The 24,734-nt window shown below is 45.5% G+C and overlaps 1 protein-coding gene across 3 annotated transcripts in view; it reads left to right on the top strand.

Annotated features, from left to right (window-relative positions):
• LOC139155791 (cilia- and flagella-associated protein 47-like) overlaps positions 1-368 on the top strand; it is a 513,090-nt gene extending 512,722 nt beyond the window's left edge. For all 3 annotated transcript variants that reach the window (XM_070731069.1, XM_070731068.1, XM_070731067.1), the window contains one exon: positions 145-368. In XM_070731069.1, coding sequence (XP_070587170.1) covers positions 145-324 — 180 coding nt within the window. In that variant the 3' untranslated portion in view covers positions 325-368. The remainder of the gene's footprint in view (positions 1-144) is intronic.
• Positions 369-24,734: the final 24,366 nt, after the last annotated feature.

The raw sequence follows: 24,734 nt of genomic DNA, 5'->3' as shown, positions 1-24,734 counted from the left end.
CACTATGGTGCAGTTTCAACTGTGTAGCACCCCCACTTGGAAAACAATGAAAGGCATAATTACAGGCATTGTGCCAGATGGCTGTATATGCTTCACAGTAACAAATAATAAACATTTATTGAATCTTTTTTCCTATGTTTTCAGACTGCAGCAATCCAATGGATGTATGAAATTAATGGTCTACTCCCAAAGACTATCCCGCCCACTTCTTCAGCAAAAGTAATTTGCAGAAATACATACATGAGATCAGCAACTGTGCGACAGCGCAATTTTGTACGGGAAAATATGAAAATCTTATCCCACCAGTGTGTCCTCCCCAATTGAGGGGCACCTCTTATTTTAAGAATAAAATAAACTATTATACAAAATATTTTTTATCTTATGAAAATTGTTGAAAAATATTTATATATACACAGATATACTACAATTATGTTAATCAGCAATTCATGAAGAATTTTATTTCATTAATTTGGAAAAATATGTGTAAATCATTCTATATTCTTGGAATCTAGTGGCCATGATGAAGAAGATACTCTTGCAGTTTTCACAATGCTGTGATGGTGAACCCATGGCATGCATGCCACAAGTGGCACACAGAGCTCTTTCTGTGGGCATGCAAGCTGTGGCCCAGCTCATCTCCATCACACATGCACCACCTACAAGCCAGCTGATTTTCTGGTACCTGCTGCGCATGCACAGAGGGTAGGGTGCATAGGGAGATGAGTGTACATGTATGGGGGCTGAGGGGGAATCATGAACACATGCATGTGGGAAGGATGCAGCCCTCCCACACAGCCCATTTTTGGTCCCAGGAGGCTGCAGGGACTGATAGACCCAAAATGGGGTGGGAAGGTCACAGGGGGGCAGGGGGAATGTGGGGGTCATGTGTGCATACATGGCAGGTGAGGAGGAGCATGGGAATCATGCATGCATGCAAGTGTGTGGGGTAAGTGCGGGGATCACACATGCATGCACAGGAGTGGGGCACATGGAGGATATCATGCAGGCATTGCATATGGGTGCTGGCATGTGTGCATTCATGCTGCTGCATGTACTTGTGTTTTCAGCATACAACCAGAAAAAAATTAGTCATCATTGATATAGGACTTCATCAATTTTTAGTTTAAAATAATGCTGATTAATTTTTCCAAATTTTTAAAAAGAAAAAAAATGACATTTCAATTATTTTATACAGATTTAAAGCCGATATCTTATATTTGGTTGCCGATTAGTTTCTGGTCACAATTCAAAGTGTTGGTTATGACCTATAAAGCCCTTCATGGCATCGGACCAGAATATCTCCAGGACCGCCTTCTGCTGCACGAATCCCAGCGACCAATTAGGTCCCACAGAGTTGGCCTTCTCCGGGTCCCGTCGACCAAACAATGTTGGTTGGTGGACCCAGGGGAAGAGCCTTCTCTGTGGTGGCCCTGATGCTCTGGAATCAGCTCCCCCCAGAGATTAGAATTGCCCCCACCCTCCTTGCCTTTTGTAAACTCCTTAAAACCCACCTTTGTCGTCACGCATGAGGGAACTGAGATATTCCTTCCCCCTCTCAGGCCTATACAATTTATGCATGGTATGTTTGTATGTACCGTATTTTTCGCTCTATAAGACGCACCTGCTGATAAGACGCACCTAGATTTTAGAGGAGGAAAATAGAAAAAAAATATTTTGAGCCAAAAAGGGGAGAGGAAGAGAGGAAGGAGTGAAAGAAGGGAGTGAGGGAGGAAAGAAGGGAGGAAGGAAAAGGAAAGCAAGAAATGGAGGGAGGAAAGGAAGGAAGGAAAGAAAGAAAGAAAGAAAGAAAGAAAGAAAGAAAGAAAGGGGGAAGGAACAGGAACAGAGGAAGGAAGCAAGGAAACTTATGAAAGGGGAGAGTAAGAGAGGAAGGACTGAAGGGAGGGAGGGAGGGAAGAAGGTAGGAAGGAGAAAGAAAAGAAGAAATAGAGGAAGGGAAGGTAAAAGAGAGAAAGAAAAAGAGCAAGAAAGAAAGAAAGAAAGAGAGAAAGAAAATGAAAGAGAAATAAAAATAGAGAGGGGGAATGAAAGAAATGGAAGGAGGGAAGGAAGGAGATAAAGCAAGAGAAAGAAAGAAAGAAAGAGAAAGAAAGAAAAAAGAATGAAAGAGCAAGAGAGCAAGAGAGAAAAAGAAAGAAAGAAAGAAAGAAAGGCAACTTCAAAGAAAGGCTCACTGAGCATCTCTCTCTCTCTCTCTTTCTATCCCTCTTTCTTTCTTTCTCTTCCTTTCTCTCTCTCCTCTTCCTTTATCTCCTCTCTCTCCCTCCCTCTCTTTCTCTCCCCCTTTCCCTCTCTCTTTCTCTCTCTCCCTCTCTTGCTATCTCTCCCCCCTCTCCCTCTCTCTTTCTCTCCCCCCTTTCCCTCTCTCTTTCTCTCTCTCCCCCTCTTGCTATCTCTCCCCCCTCTCCCTCTCTCTTTCTCTCCCCCCTTTCCCTCTCTCTTTCTCTCTCTCCCTCTCTTGCTATCTCCCCCCCTCTCCCTCTCTCTTTCTCTCCCCCCTTTCCCTCTCTCTCTCTCTCCCTCTCTTGCTAGCTCTCCCTCCTCTCCCACTCTCTTTCTCCCTCTCTTTCTCTCTCTCCCCCTCTCTTTCTCTCTTTCCCCCCCTTTCTCTCACTCTCTCTTTCTCACTATCTTGCTGTCTGTTGCTCTCACTCACTCTCGTTCTCTCTCCGTTCTTCTCAGCGGTGACGCGCGCACGCCCTGCCCGCCTCACCTTTGCCGAGAGCTCTCAGCAAGGGGGTTGTAGGAGAGGCGGGGCCGGCGGCAAAGGTGATATTCAATGTCGGGGGCGCACGGGCGGTTGCACGCGCTCCCTATCTCCCTGCTAGCCCACTCGGAATATTCAAAATAAGAAAAACCTTAACCGGCAAAGGCTTTTCTTATTTTGAATATTCCGAGTGGGCTAGCAGGGAGATAGGGAGCGCGTGCAACCGCCCGTGTGCCCCCGACATTGAATATCACCTTTGCCGCCGGCCCCGCCTCTCCTACAACCCCCTTGCTGAGAGCTCTCGGCAAAGGTGAGGCGGGCAGGGCATTGAATATCGCCTTCGCCGGCCTCCGCTGAGAAAAGCCTTTGTCGGCATTTCCTCTCGGCGCAGCGGCGGGCGGAGAGAGGGAAGGGGGGGCAGCGGCGTCCCTCCTGGCCTTGGCGGGCCGCCTTACTCTCCCCACCTCCTGCAAACGCGGCGGGCGGCGGGTGGAGAGCGAGGAGCCGGTTCCGGCGGGCAGGGCTTGGCTGGCTGGCTGGCAGGGGGAGCGCCGCTGGTGGTGAGGAGGGAGACCCTCCTCCGGGAGGGAGGGGGCCAGGCAGCAGCTAGCCAGCCAGCCGGCGGGATGGCGCTTCCGACTTCGCAGCCTTCCCCCCCCCCCTCCCTGCCTGCATCTTCGCTCCATAAGACGAGGCTGATTTTTCATCCTACTTTGGCAGGAAAAAAACTGCGTCTTATGGAGCGAAAAATACGGTATGTTTGGTTTTAATAAGGGTTTTTTAGTCATTTTTAATATTAGATTTGTTTCATGTTGTTTTATTGTTGTTGTTAGCCGCCCCGAGACTGCGGAGAGGGGCGGCATACAAATCTAATAAATAAATAAATAAATAATTTTTTTACATTTCTTATATCACCTCTTTATAGATACTAATATTATGTTTTATGTTTCTATATTTCTTTTGAGACATCCTTTCGCATTTTATTCCTGTCTTTACTGTTGTTACCTATCCAATCGTACCAATTTTTCCAGATCTCATAGTACTGTGAGTTGCTAGTTCCCTTTATCTCCACAGTCATCCTATACATTTCTGCACATCTATAAATTTTTTCTATGATGTTATTTTCTGGCGGGATCTCTTTGTTTTTCCAGAATTGTGCGTAGGATATTCATGCTGCCATAATTATGTTATCATCAATGTTTAGGGTAGAAACAAAATTCAATGTTAGCTAAGTATAAGACATTGCAGTACAATGCAGGCATTGTACAGGTCATTGTTTAAGCCATCTTTGAACCAATTCTGAAGTATTTCCTCTGGCCAATCTATGTGGCAAGTCAGATCACGAAACTCTTCAATGCCCTGTTTCATGTGCCTTATGTGCCTAATAGGCTCAAACTCAAGCCAGACTAGACGGAGTGGCTGTGGGTTTTGCCTCCCAAGGACAATTCCATCCATCCGTCCATTACCCTGGGGGGGATAATTATTGACCCCCTCAGAGAGGATCCACAATTTGGGCATCCTCCTTGATCCACAGCTAACATTGGAGCACCATCTTTCAGCTGTGGCAAGGAGGGCATTTGCCCAGGTTCGCCTGGTGCACCAGTTGCGGCCCTATTTGGACAGGGAGTCTCTGCTCACAATCGCTCATGCCCTCATCACTTCGAGGTTCGACTACTGCAATGCTCTCTACATGGGGCTACCTCTGAAAACTGTTCAGAAACTTCAGATCATGCAGAATGCAGCCGCGAGAGCTATCATGGGCGTTTCCAGATATGCCCATGTCACACCAACACTCCGCAGTCTGCATTGGTTGCCGATCAGTTTCCGGTCACAATTCAAAGTGTTGGTTATGACCTATAAAGCCCTTCATGGCATCGGACCAGAATATCTCTGGGACCGCCTTCTGCTGCACGAATCCCAGTGGCCGATTAGGTCCCTCAGAATTGATCTTCTCCGAGTCCTGTTGATAAAACAATGCTGTCTGCAGGACCCAGGAGAAGAGCCTTCTCTGTGGCGGCCCTGGTCCTCTGGAATCAACTGCCCCCAGAGATTGGAACTGCCCCTCCCATCCTCGCCTTCCGCAAAATGTTAAAGACTCACCTTTGCCGCCAGGTGTGGGGGAATTAATCTCCGCCCCCTCCTTTTTTCGCTGACCTTTATTGTGTCTATGTCCAGTCGGACTGAGTTTGTATGATTGTGTAGCAGATAGGTTTTTATAACAATGTATTTTTAAATTAGTTTTTTAAATTGTTTAACATTAGATTTGTATTTATATTGTATTGCTGTTATGTTGTGAGCCGCCCCGAGTCCTGGGAGAGTGGCGGCATACAAATCTAATAAATAATTGACATAATAATAATAGTAATAATAATAATAATAATAATAATAATAATAATAATAATAATGTCAATACAACTCAGCAAACGAGATCACTATGCTGTATTTCGTATTTCATCACCAGTCGGGCACTTCACAAGCACCTAGGACTGCGTGATGTAGTGGCGAATTATGTTTACCAATCCCAGTAAAGCAGCCTTTTGCAACTGACAGATGGAGATTTTGTCAATTCCAATGGTTTTCAAATGTCCGCTGAGATCCTTTGGCACTGCGCCCAGCGTGCCAAGTACCACTAGGGTTAACTTTCACTGGCTTATGCCAGAGTCATTGCAGCCTTCAATCTTCTCCAAGAATTTGCCATGCAATGCTTTGTTCCACCAACTGTCCATACTACATTGAGTTACAGTTTTTCTGTACTGGTCCTTAGTTTGCTTCACCTTTAGAAGCTTCCTATTGTTGACCTCCATCAATGCTGACTCTTTGCTCTCCTTCACATAGTCAGCTAATGCATGCTTCACTTCTTCCACTGCTTCACTTGCAAAAGTCCCCTACTGCCTATTTTCCTTGGTAAATACAGCCTGTCAATGTCACTGCAGGGGTGTAGTGCATGATGGATCGTCATTAATTTTTTGGTTTTCCTGTCCAAGTTGTCCAGCTCTGCTTGAGTCCAGTTCACTGTGCCAGCTGGGTATCTCATGACAGGTATAGCCCAAGTGTTCTGCCGGGCTCTCTGATAGGAGCCTCCCAAAAATTCAAGGGTACAAATTTCAGACACACACATGTTTGAAAATTCAAAACAATGTTCTTTATCACAAAAGTCAAAATAAACTAAGCACACTTTTTGTATAGCAAAGAGCACTCTTCCCAAAACAACCGGGTAGTTGGTACAATTTCCCTTAAGCAGTCATTAAGTACTTAGCCAGCAGCTGTGGAAAAACTTCACACCCCTTCTTCTTCCAATGAAGTGAGACACACACACACACACGTTGCTCTGTTTTAGTTTCAAAGGCGTGAAAAAGCAACAAAGTCCAGCACACAAGATTCCTGACGAAACTGCAACAGACATTCTTCCATAGCAGCAGTCCTAATTACTGTAGCCCCACTCCAAAACAGGTGGCCTCCCTTATTTCCTGTAATATGTTCTTACTTGGTCTCTTCTACACATAATTCTGTGCTTGCATGGGTCCAAAATGTCATCATCTGAAGCAATAGAAGATAAGGAAGATTGATTGCCTTGGCTGTGTGCCAAGCCCTCCTCTACCGATTTTCCATTTTGGTTTTCCACAGTTGGTTTTCCAATTGGTTTCTGTTGCAGTAACCCTAGTTCTTCAGTTACTATCGCAGCTGTACTGTAGGCAAGCTGATTCAATTCTTCAATTGGAGTTACGTTGACAGTTGCAAGTGCAGAGTTAATATCTTCCATCAATGGGAGAAGTCGTTTCTTGCTTATGTTTTTTAAGGCTGGGCAAGAATGACCATGTCATTCTAAAATTAAACATTATGCAATCACTAACTGCTTCACCCAGCACCACTATAGTCCCAGACTTCAAAAAAGTGGACTTTAACAAGCTCACAGAGAACCTGGGAAAAAAAACCTGGAAGGAACTTTTAAAAGGTAAAACCACACAGGAAGCCTGGGAGGCCCTAAAAAACACTATCATAGATGCCCAAAACAATACAATCCTCATGAAAAAGAAAAACAGGAAAACTAAAATGAAACCAGCATGGCTAAACAAAGACCTCGCAGTCAACAACAACAAAAAAAAATTGTCCTCAACGGCTCCAAATCCACATGGAAGAAGGTAGGCAGCGGGGTACCACAGGGTTCTATCCTGGGCCCTGTGCTCTTCAACATTTTCATCAATGACCTTGATGAGGGAATAGAAGGGGAACTAATAAAATTTGCAGACAACATCAAGTTGGCGGAGTAGCCAACACCCTAGGACAGGCTCAAAATACAGAAAGACCTAGACAGACTAACACTGTGGGCCTATGCTAACAAAATGATATTCAACATCAACAAAAGCAAAGTCCTTCACCTAGGTAAAAAAAAACCTAGACACACATACAGCCTGGGAGAAACCCCACTTAGCAGTAGTGATTGTGAAAGAGATCTCAGAGTCTTGGTAGATAATCAACTAAACATGAGCCAGCAATGTACAGCAGCGGCCAAAAAAGCCAACACTATCCTAAGCTGCATCAATAGGGGAATACGCTCAAAGACCAGGGAAGTATTAATACCACTCTACTACGTCCTGGTCAAACCATGTCTGGAATACTGCATCCAGTTCTGGTCACCACACTTCAAAAGAGACATTGAAACTCTGGAGAAGGTGCAAAAAAGAGCAACCAAAATGATTAGGGGACTTGAAACCAAGACTTATGAAGAGAGATTGCAGGAACTGGGCATGGATAGCCTAGAGAAAAGGAGGGCCAGAGGAGACATGATAGCAGTCAACAGGTACTTGAGGGGTTGCCATAGAGAGGAGGGGGTCACACTATATTCCAGGGCACCAGAGGGCCAGAGGGGAACAACAGTTGGAAGCTGACCAAGGAGAGATTCAACCTGGAAATAAGGAAGAACTTCCTGATGGTCAGAGCGATAAATCAGTGGAACAGCCTGCCTGCGGAGGTTGTGAACTGTCCAAATCTGGATACTTTCAAGAGGAGATTGGACTGCCATTTGGCTGGGGTGCTATAGGATTTCCTGCTCAGGCAGTGGGTTGGACTTGATGACCTACATGGTCCCTTTCAACTCTAACAATAAATAGATAGATAGATAGATAGATAGATAGATAGATAGATAGATAGATAGATAGATAGATAGATAGATAGATAGACAGACAGACAGACAGACAGACAGACAGACAGACAGACAGACAGACAGACAGACAGACAGACAGACAGACAGACAGACAAACAAACAAACTCAGGAAGCTCAAACTGCCCAAGGAGCTGCTGATACAATTCTACAGAGAAATCATTGAGTCTGTCATCTGTACCTCTATAACTGCCTGGTTTGGTTCTGCAACCCAACAAGACTGACACAGACTCCAGAGGATAACCAGAACTGCAGAAAAAACAATTGCTGCCAACCTGCCTTCCATTGATGACCTAAGTCAAAAAGAGGGCTGTGAAAATATTTGCTGACCCCTCGCATCCTGGACATAAATTATTTCAACTCGTACCCTCAAAATGTCGCTACAGAGCACTGCACACCAAGACAACTAAACACAAGAACAGTTTTCCCAAACGCCATCACTCTACTAAACAAATAATTCCCTGAACATTGTCAAACTATTTACTAAGCCTGCACTAATATTACTACTAGTCTTTTCTCATCATTCCTATCATCCATTTCTTCCCACTTATGTCAGTATGACTATAACTTGTTGCTTGTTTCCTTATATTTTTTATTTATATTGATTGTTTCTTCACTGCTTATTTGACCTCTATGACAATTATTAAGTAATTTACCTCATTATTCTTGACAAATGTATATTTTCTTTTATGTGCACTGAGACATATGCACCAAAGACAAATTCCTTCTGTGTCCAATCACACTTGGCCAATAAAGAAATCTGTTCTCTTCTGTTCTGTTCTATATGAAGTAGGAACATGTGGGATGGACAGCAATACCACCAGATGGATTCAAAACTGGCTAACCAACTGCACTCAACATATAGTGCTCAATGAAACTATATCTACATGGAGAGATGTATGCACTCAACATGTAGTGCTCAATGAAACTATATCTACATGGAGAGATGTATGCAGTGGAGTACCACAATGCTCTGTTTTAGGCCCAGTACACTTCAACATTTTCATCAACGACTTGGACGAGGGGATAGATGGGAAACTTATCAAATTTGCAAATGACATCAAACTGGCAGGAATAACCAACACTCCAGAAGATAGGTGCAAAATACAGAAGGATCTTGACAAACTTGAACAATGGGTGCCATCTAACAAAATGAAATTTAATGGTGAAAAAAGTAAGGTTCTATAGGGGACTGGAGGCTAAAACATATGAAGAACAATTGCAGGAGCTGGGTATGGTTAGTTTAATGAAAAGAAGAACCAGGAGAGACGTGATAGCCGTGTTCCAATATTTCAGAGATTGCCACAAAGAAGAAGGAGTCAATCTATTCTCCAGAGCACCTGAAGGTAGAACAAGAAACAATGGGTGGAAAAGGGCAGGGCCAGTGGCTGTGGCAGCATGGAACTCCCCTTCACCTATGGAGAGCCTCGAATCCCCACTGCTTGGGGGTCCTGATTCTTATGGAACCAGGCCAGCTGCTCCCTGGATGAAGAAGGGGTCACTGTTGGGGGTCTGGTTTGGGGTCGGCATACACCCCCCACACACATGAACCGACCTGACTTCTACTGGCGGCAGTGTGAAATCGGCCAGGCTGCTATGCCTGAACTGACAGAAGCCGCCGTCACTGCAACAAAGGAATTGAAGCAGTGAGAAAACATCTGGGAAGAGACCTAAGAACTGTGCTGGAGAGGTGAAGAAGTGAAGTGGCCAAAGAGAGATTTGAGAGCTTTTTTTATTTATTTGGAAATCGGGAACAAAATTAGCCAGAAATGGAAGGAAGCAGCTGTTAAGTGGTGAGATGACAGCGAAAAGCTTTGGGAGTTGCGAAGAGCCCAAAATTGGTATGTAAGGATATTCAAATTGGACAATTGTAGTATCCGGGGAAAAAAGATTTATTTATTAAGATATTTAACTATTGGAACAAGGAAATAATAAGGAACTCTATGGAATTAACAACAGAGCCCCACCTGGTGGTTGGAGGAGTTATTACAGGGGGATTTTTTATTTATTTTTTAAACATCTCCCGGCCTTGGTCTTGGAACATCTTATCTATTGTGGTGGTGTGGATGGAATGAACTTTTTGTTTACTTGTGAGAAGAAAGGTTTATTTCAGTTATTACTGGTGACAGAAGAAACTGATGATGGGAAAAATTAATATACTGTCTGGGTGAAGCGATTTGATTACATCTTAGCTTGGTACTACATAAAGGACAGAATGGACAGATTTTGCAATATGAAGGTATGGACTGAGAATATGGAAAGGACAATAATTGTACTGGAAATATGACTATGAGACAGAAATAAAAACAAGATAAACAAATAATAATTGAAATAAGAAAAAGAGCTGGATGAAGAAGATCTGGCCAATGATTTGGGGGGGATGTATACATTATTTATTGTTTTTCTACACCTTACAGAGATTCAAATTCACATACCTCAAATTAAAATACAATTCAATATAATATCAATAGCCAAAGTCTTAATCAAAATGTCCTAATCATTTATCCATTTTATTCTGGTACACATCAGTCATCTTGTGTTACCTCCTTTTCAGATTTTATCATCCGGATTTCAGAAATTATTTTTTGCTTTCATTTGAACTCAAAATGCTATTAGCTATCTAAATTTATCTTGGCTGTTTGCTTTTATTTACTAAAACTATGCCATTGTTCTTAAATCAATTTCTTGTATTCTTATTTAACTCATTCCTGTTTTTTAAACCATCATTTTATCATAGCTGCCCTTAACAAAAACAAGGCTCCAAATTTACTTCTTTTTATATCACAGGAAGGGGAAAAAAGAAAACACCATCCACATCATACCTTAGTCTGATTATAACATTATCAATACATATAGGAGGTAGGGTTATTATTTTAAAAAATTAAAATAGATTTTCTACTCTGTGTGTTTAAGTATTTTATCATTCCTTTCATTCCTTCCATTTTACCAATATATCATTTCTAATTTAACAAATCATAATCATTATATAACATATTTTTCGATTTATTTTTCACAAAAATATCTTTCCTTGAGAACCCCAATATAATAATAATCTTCCCTAATCTACATATTTTCCACTGTTGTTCTTAGTGTAATAATCTTCCCTAATCTATAAACTCCACTGCCAATCCCTAATCTACACATCACTGTCACACCCTGTGTAATAATCTTCCCTATTCTAATTGTTTTCACTGCCAATTACAGTGTGATAATCTCCCCTAATCTATATGTTTCCCTAATCTATATATTTTCCCTATTCTACATATATTCCTCTATTGAACTCAGTGTGATAATCTTCCCTAATCTATTTAATTTAACTATCATACCCAAAAGAAGAAAAAAGAACTTTTCCTTACTCCATCTATCTTTCACTATCATGCCCAACATAATCAACAATAATTATTTATCCCATATTAATCCTTCTTTAATAATCATAATTTACATATATCCTTTTCCCTTTCCACCTATTTTATTTATCACTATAAATCACATTATAAACTTATAATTCAAATGGTCAATAAAAATATTAAAAATATTACTCATCTATAATAATCATATCCGTTTTCAATTTTTTCATCCATAATACTCATAACAAATTTAATTTTCAATTTTCACATCCATAATAATCATAACCTGTTCTGTCTGGGTGCCCCCAGACTTCAACACCAACTGGAAAAAACAGCCAGACACGCTGGTAAAAGCAAAGGCACTTTATAGTTTGAAAAATAAACACAGAGAAAAACCTGTTCTTCCCAACAGGCAGGCTATGAGGCTTCACAGCAGAGTCCTGACGGCCAGACAATACAGCAGACTTCTTGCTGGCACACACACCACTGTAGAGAATAAGACCCACGCCTTTCCCCCCAAGGTTTCAGCCTTCAAGGCCACAAGCCAGAATCAGAGACGCCAAAGATCACAGCCAGGTCCCAGGACTCCCAAAGATAATACTCCACAATACAGGAAGGGTGGGTCTGCCTTTTCAGCCTTTCTGGGGAGAACCACACCCAAACCCAGCTGTTGCCTATTTAGGGCTGGAAATACCTGGCTAATTGTCCCCTTCATTGTGCTGCTCTTCTCTGCCTGAGATCGATGATGGCTTGTGCATTTTCATCTAAGGACTCCAGGCTGCTTGCTGGGGAGAGCTCCACCCGGGGGACTCAGGCTGTTCTCCCTCTCCCTCGGCCTGATATTCCTCCTCCCCGTCTGCCTGGGCCTCCTCCTCCTCTTCCTGTTCCTCATCCTCCCCCTCTGAGCATGGAGCCGGCAGAGGTTCAGCCGTTCCCTGAGGAGCCTCAGACGGAATCACAACATAACCATTCAATTTTCTCTTTCTTAATCAATCATTCCATTTTAGCATTCTTTATCTCTTATTTCCTTTTTAATAATACATTCCAATAAAATTAAATCATTAATAATTCCAATTGCATAGTCTTTTGTTTGTAAAATTTATAACTTTATGGTAGAACTTGGCCTTCTTCCTCTGTTTTGCAGTATTGTTGACATCTATATATTTCATATCTGTATTCCATGTAGTGTCTTAAACCTCTTTTCAAATAGTGTTATCCATTATGTTTTCAGTCAGTTCAATCAATTCCTTTATCTCGTCTCAGATGTTCCTTCCTTCCACACCATAGCTGGTAACCTCCTTTCTTCATAGAAAAACAGATGTGAAGGCCAAACAGATAAAATATGCTTTCCAACAAAAACAATATTTAACAAAAAAACATATTTACACCAACTGCAATATTTCCTTCAACCACTAGATGGCACTAGATGATCAATTTTTGAATCCTCCAATGTGTAATATTTCTCTTCATTCAGTGAATATAAGAGAAAGAAACACAGCCTCCACAAAGAAAAAAAAATTAAACCCCAATCTGGCAAAAAATGAATGTATAAATAATTAAATATTTCAGCAATCGAGTCCTGGGCTATTTGCTACATTCTTAAGCTTTCTCTATTCGCCCCATTGCCAAATAGCTGCTTCTGGTTCCATTTCCAGCAGTTTTAACTCCATTGAAAAACAAGTCAAAAAATAAACATCCAAAAATCCCTTTCAGCAGCTCTCACTAACCAGCATCAAATTAATCCTTTCTTCTCTGTGTAAGTACTCCTCCATCTCTTTCCATATGTTACCGCTCATCTTTCCATCTCAGCGTTATGTTGTATCCATAGCTGTGTTGACTCAAGCATGGCTGTCTGGCTGGTTTCGCACCACCGCGAAGTGCGAGACTGGGCCGATTCGTCTGGTGGGGTATGCCAACCCCTAACCAGACTGCCAGTAGCGGCCCCCAGACTCCCTGTGTCCCCTCCCGGTCTGATCCAGAAGGATCAGAACCCCCAGACGGTGGGGATTTGGAGCCTTCCCATGAGAGCGGAAAGGCTCTTGCTGCCATGGCCATTGACCCTGTCCCCTTCTTCCCCTGGACAATGATGAAATTATAAAAGAATAATTTTTGAGTGACTATTTGAAATTATATGGTTATGAAATTGGGAACTACAGTGGAAATAGGGGTAAAGAAATAAGAATGATACAAGATGAATGAATAGTATTGGTCGGAATAAACAAAGTAGAGTATGATAACTATGATTATTAAATTGAGAAAAAGAGTTAAAATTTATAAATAAAGATAATTGTTTCTTGAAGACTAGATTAATTTATGGTTAAAGCTAACTTGAATTATATTGTTATTATATTATATGGCTATATTACCGTATTTTGCCAAAATATCTCACACGTGTGTCCCTGTTGTGTCTGTCTGTTTAGTAACAGCCGGCCGCTAGGAGTCTTGCGAGCCGGGGCTCTCCAGGGTGCTGATTGGCGCGCGTCCCCTGGATACATAGTAAGCGGGAAGTTTCTCCAAGGTTAATTGGTTGCTGCCTCAGGCAGCTTTGTGTATAAAAGCCTCTGTAATGTTTTTGCTCTTTAAGCCTGTACCTGCCAGCCTGGCATGTGTTCTGATTAAAGCATTCTGACTTAACCGAGGCCTCACTTGTTATAGTCCCCTCATGAGATTTTGCTTCCTGCATATGCACAGAAGCAAATCCTCACTAGGACATGCGCGCACACACCAGAGACCGAAAGCTGTGCACACAGCTCCATTTTTACTACTGGTGAAATGCTGCTCCGCCGGACTACGGCAGAAACATCTTAAAATAGGGGACTTGCAGTTAAGATTAGCAGCTTCTTTTTACAGCCCCAGGGAGAGAAGAAGTCTCTGCATTTAATGATCATGTCAATCTGCCTTTCTGGTAACCCTCTGTGGCTCTGTGAGAACTAAGAGCCAACCAGCCGATCAACTGGGGCTCAAGAAATGGCGACCGTTGGCATTCCTTGAATGCCGAAGCCGAGGAAACTGCTGGAGCTGCTTGCCACTTGCCGCTTGTTATTTTACCATCTGTGTGCCTGCCTGTGTGTCTGCCTGCTGGGCTAGCCCTGCCTGAGAAAACCAATCAACCTGTTTCCTAGGTGATTCTTCGTGGCTCAGTGAGAGCCGCTAGCATTTTTTGAGTCACCAGAGCCACGGGAACCACCAGACCCGCCTACCGCTTGCCATTACCTGCATGCCTGCTGCAGCCATGGAAATAAGTCTCTGAGATAACTGGACTAGCTCTAACCCTCTGGAACTGCTGGAATTGGAGTCCTGAGACGCCAGGGTGTTGAGGGGGCACCTGGCATCGGAGGGGCTACTGATGAAGTGGAAACTCGGACTTTCTGATACCATGGGGCGGAGAGTTTTGGCAGAGGAGGAGAGAGAGAATGAGAGGGACTGCACTAGAACTAAGCGGAGATTGTCCAGAGACAGGTTGGAGATTGTTCGGGGGTGCGAAAGATGGGAGGCTCTGGAGATGTTGCCCAAGAGCGATAACTTCTGGAGGGCGACCAGAGCAACTGATGAGAACCGTCATTGTTCAAGCAAGGTAAATAGACAGGACCTCAGAATGCTGACCAATGATAGGGGCCAGCACTGAGGGCACTACCTATCATGGACTGGATATCAGCATTGGACTTTCTAGAACTTGCCAGACTGTACTCTGGCGCCATCTTGCTGTTGCTGCTGTTTTTTAATGACTTTCTAGCTGATTTATGACCAAGAACTATTAATTAAAAACTGATTCCCTATTTTATATATTTTATATATTCTATATATTTTTTGTATATTTTATATATTTTATAGCCAAATTTTTATGTTTATTGTTTTTAGCTAAATTATCTGGGGATTTTAATTGATAGATAATTGGGATGGATGTATATTAATTCTTTCTTAACTAATTTAAGGGATTAACTTATATATGTTATGAGTGAATGGACTATTTTATTAATGTTTTAATTAATTTGTATGCCGCCCCGAGTCTACGGAGAGGGGCGGCATACAAATCTAATAAATAAATAAACAAACAAACAAACAAACAAACAAATAATAATTTGCATTTTAAATGAATTATTAGGGTCACCTAACAATGGATGTCTATAACTACTGGAATGAATGGAATGGTGTGAATGGGAGTGGATGGGAGGGGGTTGGTAGATGGAATGGGGTGGGTGGGTGGGATTATAATATGTATCAAGTGAAAGAATACGTTTTGAATGAAATTCTTGGCACACCTGACACTGGAGAGGCAGGAGGGGTGGCAGAGGGTCAAAATATCCCAGTCTTGCTGGGGAGAGGCAGATATGGGGGGGGCATGGAGCTAGCCGTTCCAAGGGAAGGAGGGATCACTGCTTAGTAGTGATCCCTTCTTCCGGCTCCATGAGCTCAACTCAAGGCTCACCTCAAGGCACTATTGATGAGTGTAATTCAATGCTACTCAATGCCAATTCGGTGGTAAATAAAGCTCTCCTCATCCGGGATTGATCATGGATGAGGAAGCCGACCTGGCTTGTGTGACCGAGACCTGGCTGGGCCCAGAGGGAGGAGTTCCTCTCTCTGAAATTTGCCCAGCCGGGTTTCGGATATGGCATCAGCCCCGACCCCAGGGAAGGGGGGAGGAGTGGCTATTATAGCCAGGGAGAGCCTTTGCCTGCGTAGACTCGTTGCTCCAGAGACTGCGGGTTGCGAGTCCCTCCTGGTGAAGTTGGACTTAGGGATTCAGGTGGCCTTGTTACTCACGTACCTGTCTCCCAGCTGCGTGTCAACAGCCCTACCCGTGCTGCTTGAGGAGGTAGCCAGGCTGGTGGTGGGGTTCCCTAGAAGGGGGACTTTGTCTTGGGGGACGTTAACCTGCCGTCGCTCAGTGAAACCTCTGGACTAGCACAGGAGTTCATGGCCACCATGACAGCCATGGACCGGACTCAAGTAGTACTGGGTCCGATTCATGAGGGGGGGGCAAGCACTTGACATGGTATTCCTCTCTGAGCAATTGAGTAATGATCTGAGACTAAGGGGCTTAGAAGCATTGCCTTTGTCATGGTCAGATCATTTTCTACTGTGGTTTAACTTCCTGGCTCCAATCCTTCCCCACAGGGAGGCGGAACTGATTAGGAGGTTCCTCCCCAGACGCCTGATGGATCCAGAGGGCTTTCAGAGGGTGCTTGGGGTTATTCCAGATACACTCGTCCACAGTTCGGCAGAGTCTCTTGCTGAGGCCTGGAACAAGGCTGCAGTGGAGGCTCTTGACCGGATTGCGCCGTTGCGACCTCTCTGCAGCACTAGATCCCGTAGAACCCCATGGTTCAACGAGGAGCTCCGGCAGCTGAAACGCCAGAAGAGACGTCTAGAGAAGCGATGGAGGAAGAGTAAGTCAGAATCCGATTGAACACTTGTAAGAGCTCATATTAAGACTTACAAAGTGGGCGCTCAAGGCAGCAAGATGCGCGTATCATGCCACCTTGATTGCATCAGCGGAATCTCGCCCGGCCGCTCTGTTTAGGGTGACCCGTTCCTTTCTTAACCAGGGAGGAGTTGGGGAGCCCTTGCAGAGTAGTGCCAAGGATTTTAATACATATTTCGCTGATAAAATCGCTCGGATCTTGGCGGACCTCAACTCCGATTATATAGCAGAGTCGACTGACAATGAGTCAATAGAGGTGACTGGGGCCTGTACCTGTCCACCTGTCTGGGAAGAGTTTGATCTGGTGACACCTGATGAAGTGGACAAGGCCATTGGTGCTGTGAGTTCGGCCACCTGTTTACTGGATCCGTGTCCCTCCTGGCTGGTTTTGGCCAGCAGGGAGGTGACATGGAGCTGGGTCCAGGAGATTGTCACCGCTTCTTTCCGGCTCCCTACAAGGAGTCACTTGTGCGCCCCCCTCCTCAAGAAGCCTTCCCTGGACCCAGCCGTACTTAATAACTATCGCCCAGTCTCCAATATTTCCTTTATGGAGAAGGTTGTTGAGAAGGTGGTGGTGCTCCAGCTCCAGCGGTCCTTGGAAGAAGCCGATTATCTAGGTCAGCGTTTCCCAACCGGTGTGCCGCGGCGCCCCTAGGAAGCTCCAGCTGGGCGGGGCGCTGCCGGTGCCAGACCGCCATATCCGGTGTTCTCCTGCTGGGCCCCAAAGAAGAAAGGCGGGAAAAAGGAGGCAGGGGCAGGGAGGTGCGGCAGTAGGAGTAAAGGGAGCTGGGGCTGCCCCTGCCTCCCCACGGTGCCTCCGGCCAAACGCGCCCCCTGGCTTCTCCGCCCCTGCCCCATTGCTCGCCCGATCCGCCCACTCTCTCCTCCGCCGCCCGCCTCAAGCCTTGGGGCGCGATCTGCCCCCTCTCCTCTGCCGCCGCCTCCTACCTTGGGGCGAGCAATCCAGGAGTCCGGGACTGTGTGGCTTTGCGCCATGAAGAGAAAACGGCCGACTTTTCCCTGCTGCCGTTTTCTCTTCATGGCGCAAAGCCACACAGTCCCGGACTCCCGGATCGCTCGCTTCTCCGGTCAGCAAAGCCATCTGCCCAGGAAAGCGCCGCGCTGGCCGGAGAAGCGAGCGATCCGGGAGTCCGGGACTGTGTGGCTTTGCGCCATGAAGAGAAAGCAGCAGCAGGGAAAAGTCGGCCGGGCTAATGGGAGGCGGTGCGAGGCCGGGCGCTGGGGACGTCTGGGAGGGCGAGGAGGCTGATGGCTGCTGCGCACTCCACTCTCTCTCCGGCTCTCTCTCGCTCTTTCTTTTTCTCTCTGTTGCTGGCGTGGTGAACGAGAGAGAAAGAGAGAGAGAGAAAAAGGAGGGGAGAGAGAATGAGAGAGAAAGAAAGCAAGAGAAAGAGAGGGAAAGAAAGCAAGAGAGAGAGAGAAAGAAAGGGGGAAGGAGGGAGAGGGAAAGACATAGAGGGAGGGAAAGAGGGAGAGAGAAAGAGAGCAAAAAAGAGAGGCAGAAAGGGATGGAGAGAAAGAAGGGAAGGAAGGAAGAGAGAGAAAGAGGGAGGGAGAAATAGAGTGAAATGGAGGAAGAGATTTTTTTTTTGTCCAAACTTTTCTTTAGCCCCCTCCGCCCCCCCCATTCAGTGTTCCCCAGAATTTTGAAAACATGAATAATGTGCCGCGGCTCAAAAAATGTTGGGAAACACTGATCTAGATCTTCAACAGTCAGGTTTCAGGCCTGGTTACAGCACGGAAAGTGCTTTGGTCGTGTTGATGGATGATCTCTGGCGGGCCCAGGACAGTGGTTTATCCTCTGTCCTGGTGCCCATTGACCTCTCAGCGGCTTTCAATACCATCGACCATGGTATCCTTCTGTGCCAGCTGGAGGGGTTGGGAGTGGGAGGCACTGTTCTTCAGTGGTTCTCCTCCTATCTCTCTGATTGGTCGCAGTCGGTGTTAGTAGGGGGTCAGAAGTCGACCCCGAGGTCTCTCTCTTGTGGGGTGCCTCAGGGGTCGGTCCTCTCCCCCCTGCTATTTAATATCTACATGAAACCGCTTGGTGAGATGATCCAAGGGCATGGGGTGAGGTATCATCAGTACACGGATGATACCCAGCTATACATCTCCACCCCATGTCCAGTCAATGAAGCAGTGGAAGTGATATGCTGGTGTCTGGAGGCTGTTGGGGCCTGGATGGGTGTCAACAGACTCAAACTTAACCCTGATAAGACGGAGTGGCTGTGGGTTTTGCCTCCCAAGGGACAACTCCATCTGTCCATCCATTACCCAGGGGGGGAATTATTGACCCCCTCAGAGAGGGTCTGCAACTTGGCCATCCTCCTCGATCCACAGCTCACATTAGAGAAACATATTTCAGCTGTGGCGAGGGGGGCGTTTGCCCAGGTTTGCCTGGTGCACCAGTTGCGGCCCTATCTGGACCGGGAGTCACTGCTCACAGTCACTCATGCCCTCATCACCTCGAGGTTCGACTATTGTAAAGCTTTCTACATGGGGTTACCTTTGAAAAGTGTTCAGAAACTTCAGATCGTGCAGAATGCAGCTGCAAGAGCAATCATGGGCTTTCCTAAGTATGCCCATGTTACACCAACACTCCGCAGTCTGCATTGGTTGCCGATCAGTTTCCGGTCACAATTCAAAGTGTTGGTTATGACCTATAAAGCCCTTCATGGCACCGGATCAGGATATCTGCGAGACCGCCTTCTGCCGCATGAATCCCAGCAGCCGGTTAGGTCCCACAGAGTTGGTCTTCTGCAGGTCCCATCGACTAAACAATGTCGTCTGGCGGACCCAGGGGAAGAGCCTTCTCTGTGGTGGCTCCAACCCTCTGGAATCAACTCCCCCCAGAGATTATGACTGCCCCCACCCTCCTTGCCTTTCGTAAACTCTTTAAAACCCACCTCTGTCGTCAGGTTTGGGAGAACTGAGACATTCCCCCCCTTGCCTATGTAATTTTGTGCATGATATGACTGTGTGTATGTATTTTATCTATTGGGGTTTTTTTTCTTTTTAGACTTTGTAATGTAAAACTGTTATTTTAGATTTTAATTATTAGATTTGTTACCATGTATTGTTTTTTTATCACTGTTGTGAGCCAACCCGAGTCTACGGAGAGGGGCGGCATACAAATCTAATAAATAATAATAATTCTCATCCATGCCAGTAGGAATCTGATACTGATATATTAAGAAGTGATACAATTTGTTGTAATAAAGCTTTTATCAAGACTGTAAAAACTGCATGAGATGCCTGCCTTTGAGATTTATGAAGCTCTTTCAAGTCTGAATACTTTGTATTCCATGCACATTTTTCAATTATAGTTCCACCAAAAAGAATGCATGGAAATGCTGCATGAGAGTACAGAAACATGCAAGAAGAAGAACACAAACATTTCATTTGCCAGCTCTTACAAAACTGCATTTGTATTTCCAAACAAGTCATTTAAGTTTTCTGTTCTTTTAGTTCTTTTTTCTTTACTTGTTGATACTTTAGAACAGTGTTTCCCAACCTTTTTTGAGCCACGGCACATTATTCACATTTACAAAATCCTGGGAAACATTGAGCGGGGGGGGGAGGGGCTAAAAAAAGTTTCGCTCTATTTCTTTCTCTCCCTCTTTTTCTCTCTCTCTCCCTTCCTTCCTCTTTCTTTCCCCCTCTCTCTCCCTCTCTCTTTGTTTCTCCCTTCCTTCCTCTTTTTTGCCCTCCTTCTCTCTCCCTCCTTCCCTCCCTCTATGTCTTTCCCTCACCCTCTCTCTTTTTTGCTTTCTCTTTCTCTCTCCCCTCTCTCCCTCTCTCTTTCTCTCTCTCCCTCTCTTGCTATCTCTTTCTCTCCCCCCTCTCTCCCTCCCTCTTTCTCTTTCTCCCTCTCTTTCTCTTTCTCTCCCCCCTCTCTCCCTCTCTCTTTCTCTCTCTCCCTCTCTTGCTATCTCTTTCTCTCCCCCCTCTCCCTCTCTCTTTCTCTCTCCCCCTCTCTCCCCCTCTCTTGCTATCTCTTTCTCTCCCCCCTCTCCCTCTCTTTCTCTCTCCCCCTCTTGCTATCCCTCCTCTCTCCCTCTCTCTTTCTCTCTCTCCCTCTCTTGCTATCCCTTTCTCTCTCTTTCTCCCCCCTCTCTCCCTCTCTCTCCCTCTTGCTATATCTTTCCCTCTCTTTCTCTCTCTCCCTCTCTTGCTACCTCTTTCTCTCTCTTTCTCTCCCCCCTCTCCCTTTCTCTTTCTCTCTCTCCCTCTCTTGCTATCTCTTTCTCTCCCCCCTCTCTTCCTCTCTCTTTCTCTCTCTCCCTCTCTTGCTATCTCTTTCTCTCCCCCCTCTCTTCCTCTCTCTCTCTCTCCCTCTCTTGCTATCTCTTTCTCTCCCCACTCTCTCACTCTCTCTTTCTCTCAGCAGCAGCATTGGGCAATAGCCGTGGGGCAGCGGCAGGATGATCAGCTGTGAGGCGGAGCTCCGGAACGGAGGCACCGACGGCGGCGGCTAGACGTGTTGCTAGACACCGTACATGCTGGCGATGCGCTGGCCCAGCCAGCAGGCAAGTGCCAGCCACACAATTCCAGCATGTCCAGCTGCCGTCGGTGCCTCTGTTCCGGAGCTCAGCCTCACAGCTGACCACCCTGCTGCAGCCCCACGGCTACAGCAACATGTCCAGCCGCCGCCGGTCGGTGCCTCCGTTCCAGAGCTCCACCTCACAGCTGACCACCCTGGCGCTGCCCCACGGCTACTGCCCGCTGCTGCCGCCATCACCCTCCCACTGCGCGCCGCCCTCCTGCTGCCTCCGCCCTCCCACCAGGCTCCAAAGCTCACCTGCTGCTGTCGTCAGGGAAGCTCCAGCCGGGCGGGGCGCTGCAGCTGCCAGAAAACTTGGAAGGCTCTTCACAAAAGGTTGCGGGACCAGAGCTGAGCTTCTTTCTCTGCAGCACACCTGACCATGTCTCGCAGCACACCAGTGTGCCGCGGCACACCGGTTGGGAAACACTGCTTTAGAAGAAGAGTATTTTTTTTCTATGGAATAAATATTCTTAGTATTTTCTTTAAAAAGAACTGCTTAAATATTATTCTTTTCTTTCTTTTACTCGATACAATTCTTCCGTAATTTCTCAAAGGTTGCTGTGAACCTACTCCCTGCTCTTCCAATGGTGTCACAGCTTGGCAAAATGGATAGTGTTTTAATTATCTGCTGTGGTTTCATAAATCTGAACATACCCTTATTTGCTATTTATGGCTACTAACCTGATTCTTCCTGTATTTTTCATTCTCTCTGTACAGGTGCCTCTTCTCTAGATGCCGTTTGAATATAACTAGTGCTGTAAAATCTCTGTGGCTGAAGATTGCCTAAAATGTCTTCAGTTATGGCAATATCTACAAGGTTCAGGAATGAATAACTTAGACACACCGAACTGCTGCCATAGCTGCAGTGTGTAGCTGAAGGCACTCATAAATTTACTGCTATAGCAGAAATACTAGTCTCTCTTTTCATCTGAACACTCATTACTAGAAAGGAAGTGGGGATATAAAGCATTATGTGACAATTAATAGTGTGGGTTATTTTTTAAAATCAAGGCAACCTGGTCTACCCAAATATGGGACAGAGCATACTGCTTCCACTTTCTCCTTTCAGCCCCAATCCAGGAGCCTCTGCAGGCAGTCACTTTCGCGACAAACTATTTTTCTGTTAAATTTATATTTACCAACAAAGAAATTAAGGGAGTATAAGATCTAGTATAGATCTATTTCAAGCTATTTAGCTGATGAGTGGCTTTCGGTTGCCATTGCAGTGAGAACGGCTGGAAAATAGCGGGCGCTGAATTAGATAGATAGATAGATAGATAGATAGATAGATAGATAGATAGATAGATAGATAGATAGATAGATAGATAGATAGATTTTTATTGGCCAAGTGTGATTGGACACACAAGGAATTTGTCTTGGTGCATATGCTCTCAGCGTACATAAAATAAAATACAGTGATCCCTCAATTTTCGCGGCTTCAAACTTCGCAAAACGCTATACAACGGTTTTTCAAAAAATATTAATTAAAAAATACTCCACAGTTTTTTTTCTATACCACGGTTTTTCCCACCCGATGACGTCATACGTCATCACCAAGAATCACTTCTCTGTCTCTTTCTCTTTCTTTCCTGTCATTCTCTGCTTCAATCATTTTCTCATTTCTCTTTTTTTCTCCCCTTTTTTCTATCATTTCTCTCTCTTCCTTCCACTCTTCTCTCTCTCTCTTTCTTCCTCTCTCTCACTCTCTTCCTTCCTTTCTCATCTTTCTTTCTCTCTCTCTTTCTCTATCTTGCTTTCTTCCTCTCTCACACTCTCTTCCTCCCTCTCTCATCTCTTTCTTTCTTTCCTTCTCTCTCTTTCTCTATCTCTCCCCCTCTTGCTCTCTCTCTTTTTCTCACTTTCCCTCTCTTGTTTTCTTTCTCTCACTCTTTTTCTCTCTCTTGCTATCTCTTGCTCTCCCCCCTCTTTCTCTCTCACGCGCCAACCCGTGCACCCACCAGCCTCCGGAGAATGCCTGTCCCGCCTCTCTTGCAGCAGAGGAGAAAGAGAGGTAGAGCGGGTGGCGAGCGGGGCGGCGAGCGGTGGGCGGGCAAACAGGCGAGCGAGCGGCTGGGCGAGCGGCAGGCAGGCGGGCGGGTGAGCAGGCGGGCGGGCGGGTGAGTGGGCGAGCGAGCGGCCGGGCGAGCGGCGGGCGGGCGAATGGAGGGCAAACGGGCGAGCGGTGAGCGAGCGGCCGGGCGAACGGCGGGTGGCCGGGCGAACGGTGGGCGAACGGCGGGTGGCCGGGCGAACGGCGGGAGAACGGCGGGCGAGTGGGTGGGTGGGCGAACGGGCAAGCGAGCGGCCGGGCGAACGGCGGGTGGCCGGGCTAATGACAGGCGAACGGCGGGCGGGCGAACGGGCGAGCGGCAAACGGCAGGCGGGTGCCTACGGGGAACGATGGCCGCCAGCGCTGCTGCAGGAGGACCCGTGTCTGAAGAAAGCTGGTGAGAGGGGTAGTTTTTGGCTGTCCATAGCCAAAAATGGTGTTTTTACTTCCGCGCCGCTACATCGCGGAAAATCGATTTTCTCGGGAGGTCTTAGAACGTAACCCCCGCGAAAATCGAGGGAACACTGTATACATTTGTCAAGAATCATGTGGTACAACACTTAATGATTGTCATAGGGGTCAAATAAGCAATGAAGAAGCAATATTAATAAAAATCTTAGGATATAAGGAACAAGTTACAGTCATACAGTCAACATGGGAGGAAATGGGTGATAGGAATGATGAGAAAAACTAGTAGAATAGAAGTGCAGATTTAGTAGAAAGTCTGACAGTGTTGAGGAAATTATTTGTTTAGTACCATAACATTCAGTCGGTAACTGCTGTTGGGAGACCCTACAGCAGTGAAGGTGAACCTATGGCATCAGTGCCAGAGGTGGCATGAGGAGCCATATCTGCTGGCACATGAGCCATTGCCCTAGCTCTGCTCCAGCACACATGTGCCCCCCGGCCAGCTGATTTTTGACTCGCACAAAGGCTCTGGGAGGGCATTTTTGGCTTCTGGGGGGCTCTGGAGGGGAGAGGTCATTTTTGTCCTACCCAAGCTCCAGGGAAGCCTCTGGAGCCTGAGTAGGGTGAAAAATGGGCCTAACAGGTCCACCAAACGTTGGGAAATGGGATGTTTCTTTCCTACAGAGGGCTTCCAAGGTCAGGGAAGGCAATTTTCAACCTCCCCAGGAATTCAATTATGGGTGTGGACACTTGCACAGGTATGATAGTGTGTGTGTACACACTTTTGGCACCTGAGGGAAAAAAGGTTCACCATCATTGCCCTATGGGGTCATAGCCACCTTGTTAGCCACCTTTTTATTATTATGTGAAAATCATTAAATAAAATTGGGGGGGAAAGTAAAGAGAAATTGGAAAAGGAAGGAAAAGGATTGGATTGGTTATTTTATTATCAAATATGAAATAGCTATAAGAGGGATTTAATAGACTATGAATATGGAAGATAAAATTTTAATAGATCCAGGGAAAAAAATTATTACTAGAATGTATAATT

The sequence above is a fragment of the Erythrolamprus reginae genome, unplaced genomic scaffold, assembly GCF_031021105.1.
Source record: "Erythrolamprus reginae isolate rEryReg1 unplaced genomic scaffold, rEryReg1.hap1 H_6, whole genome shotgun sequence".
In the NCBI taxonomy this organism is placed as follows: domain Eukaryota; kingdom Metazoa; phylum Chordata; class Lepidosauria; order Squamata; family Dipsadidae; genus Erythrolamprus; species Erythrolamprus reginae.
This window is presented reverse-complemented; position numbering and strand designations above follow the sequence as displayed.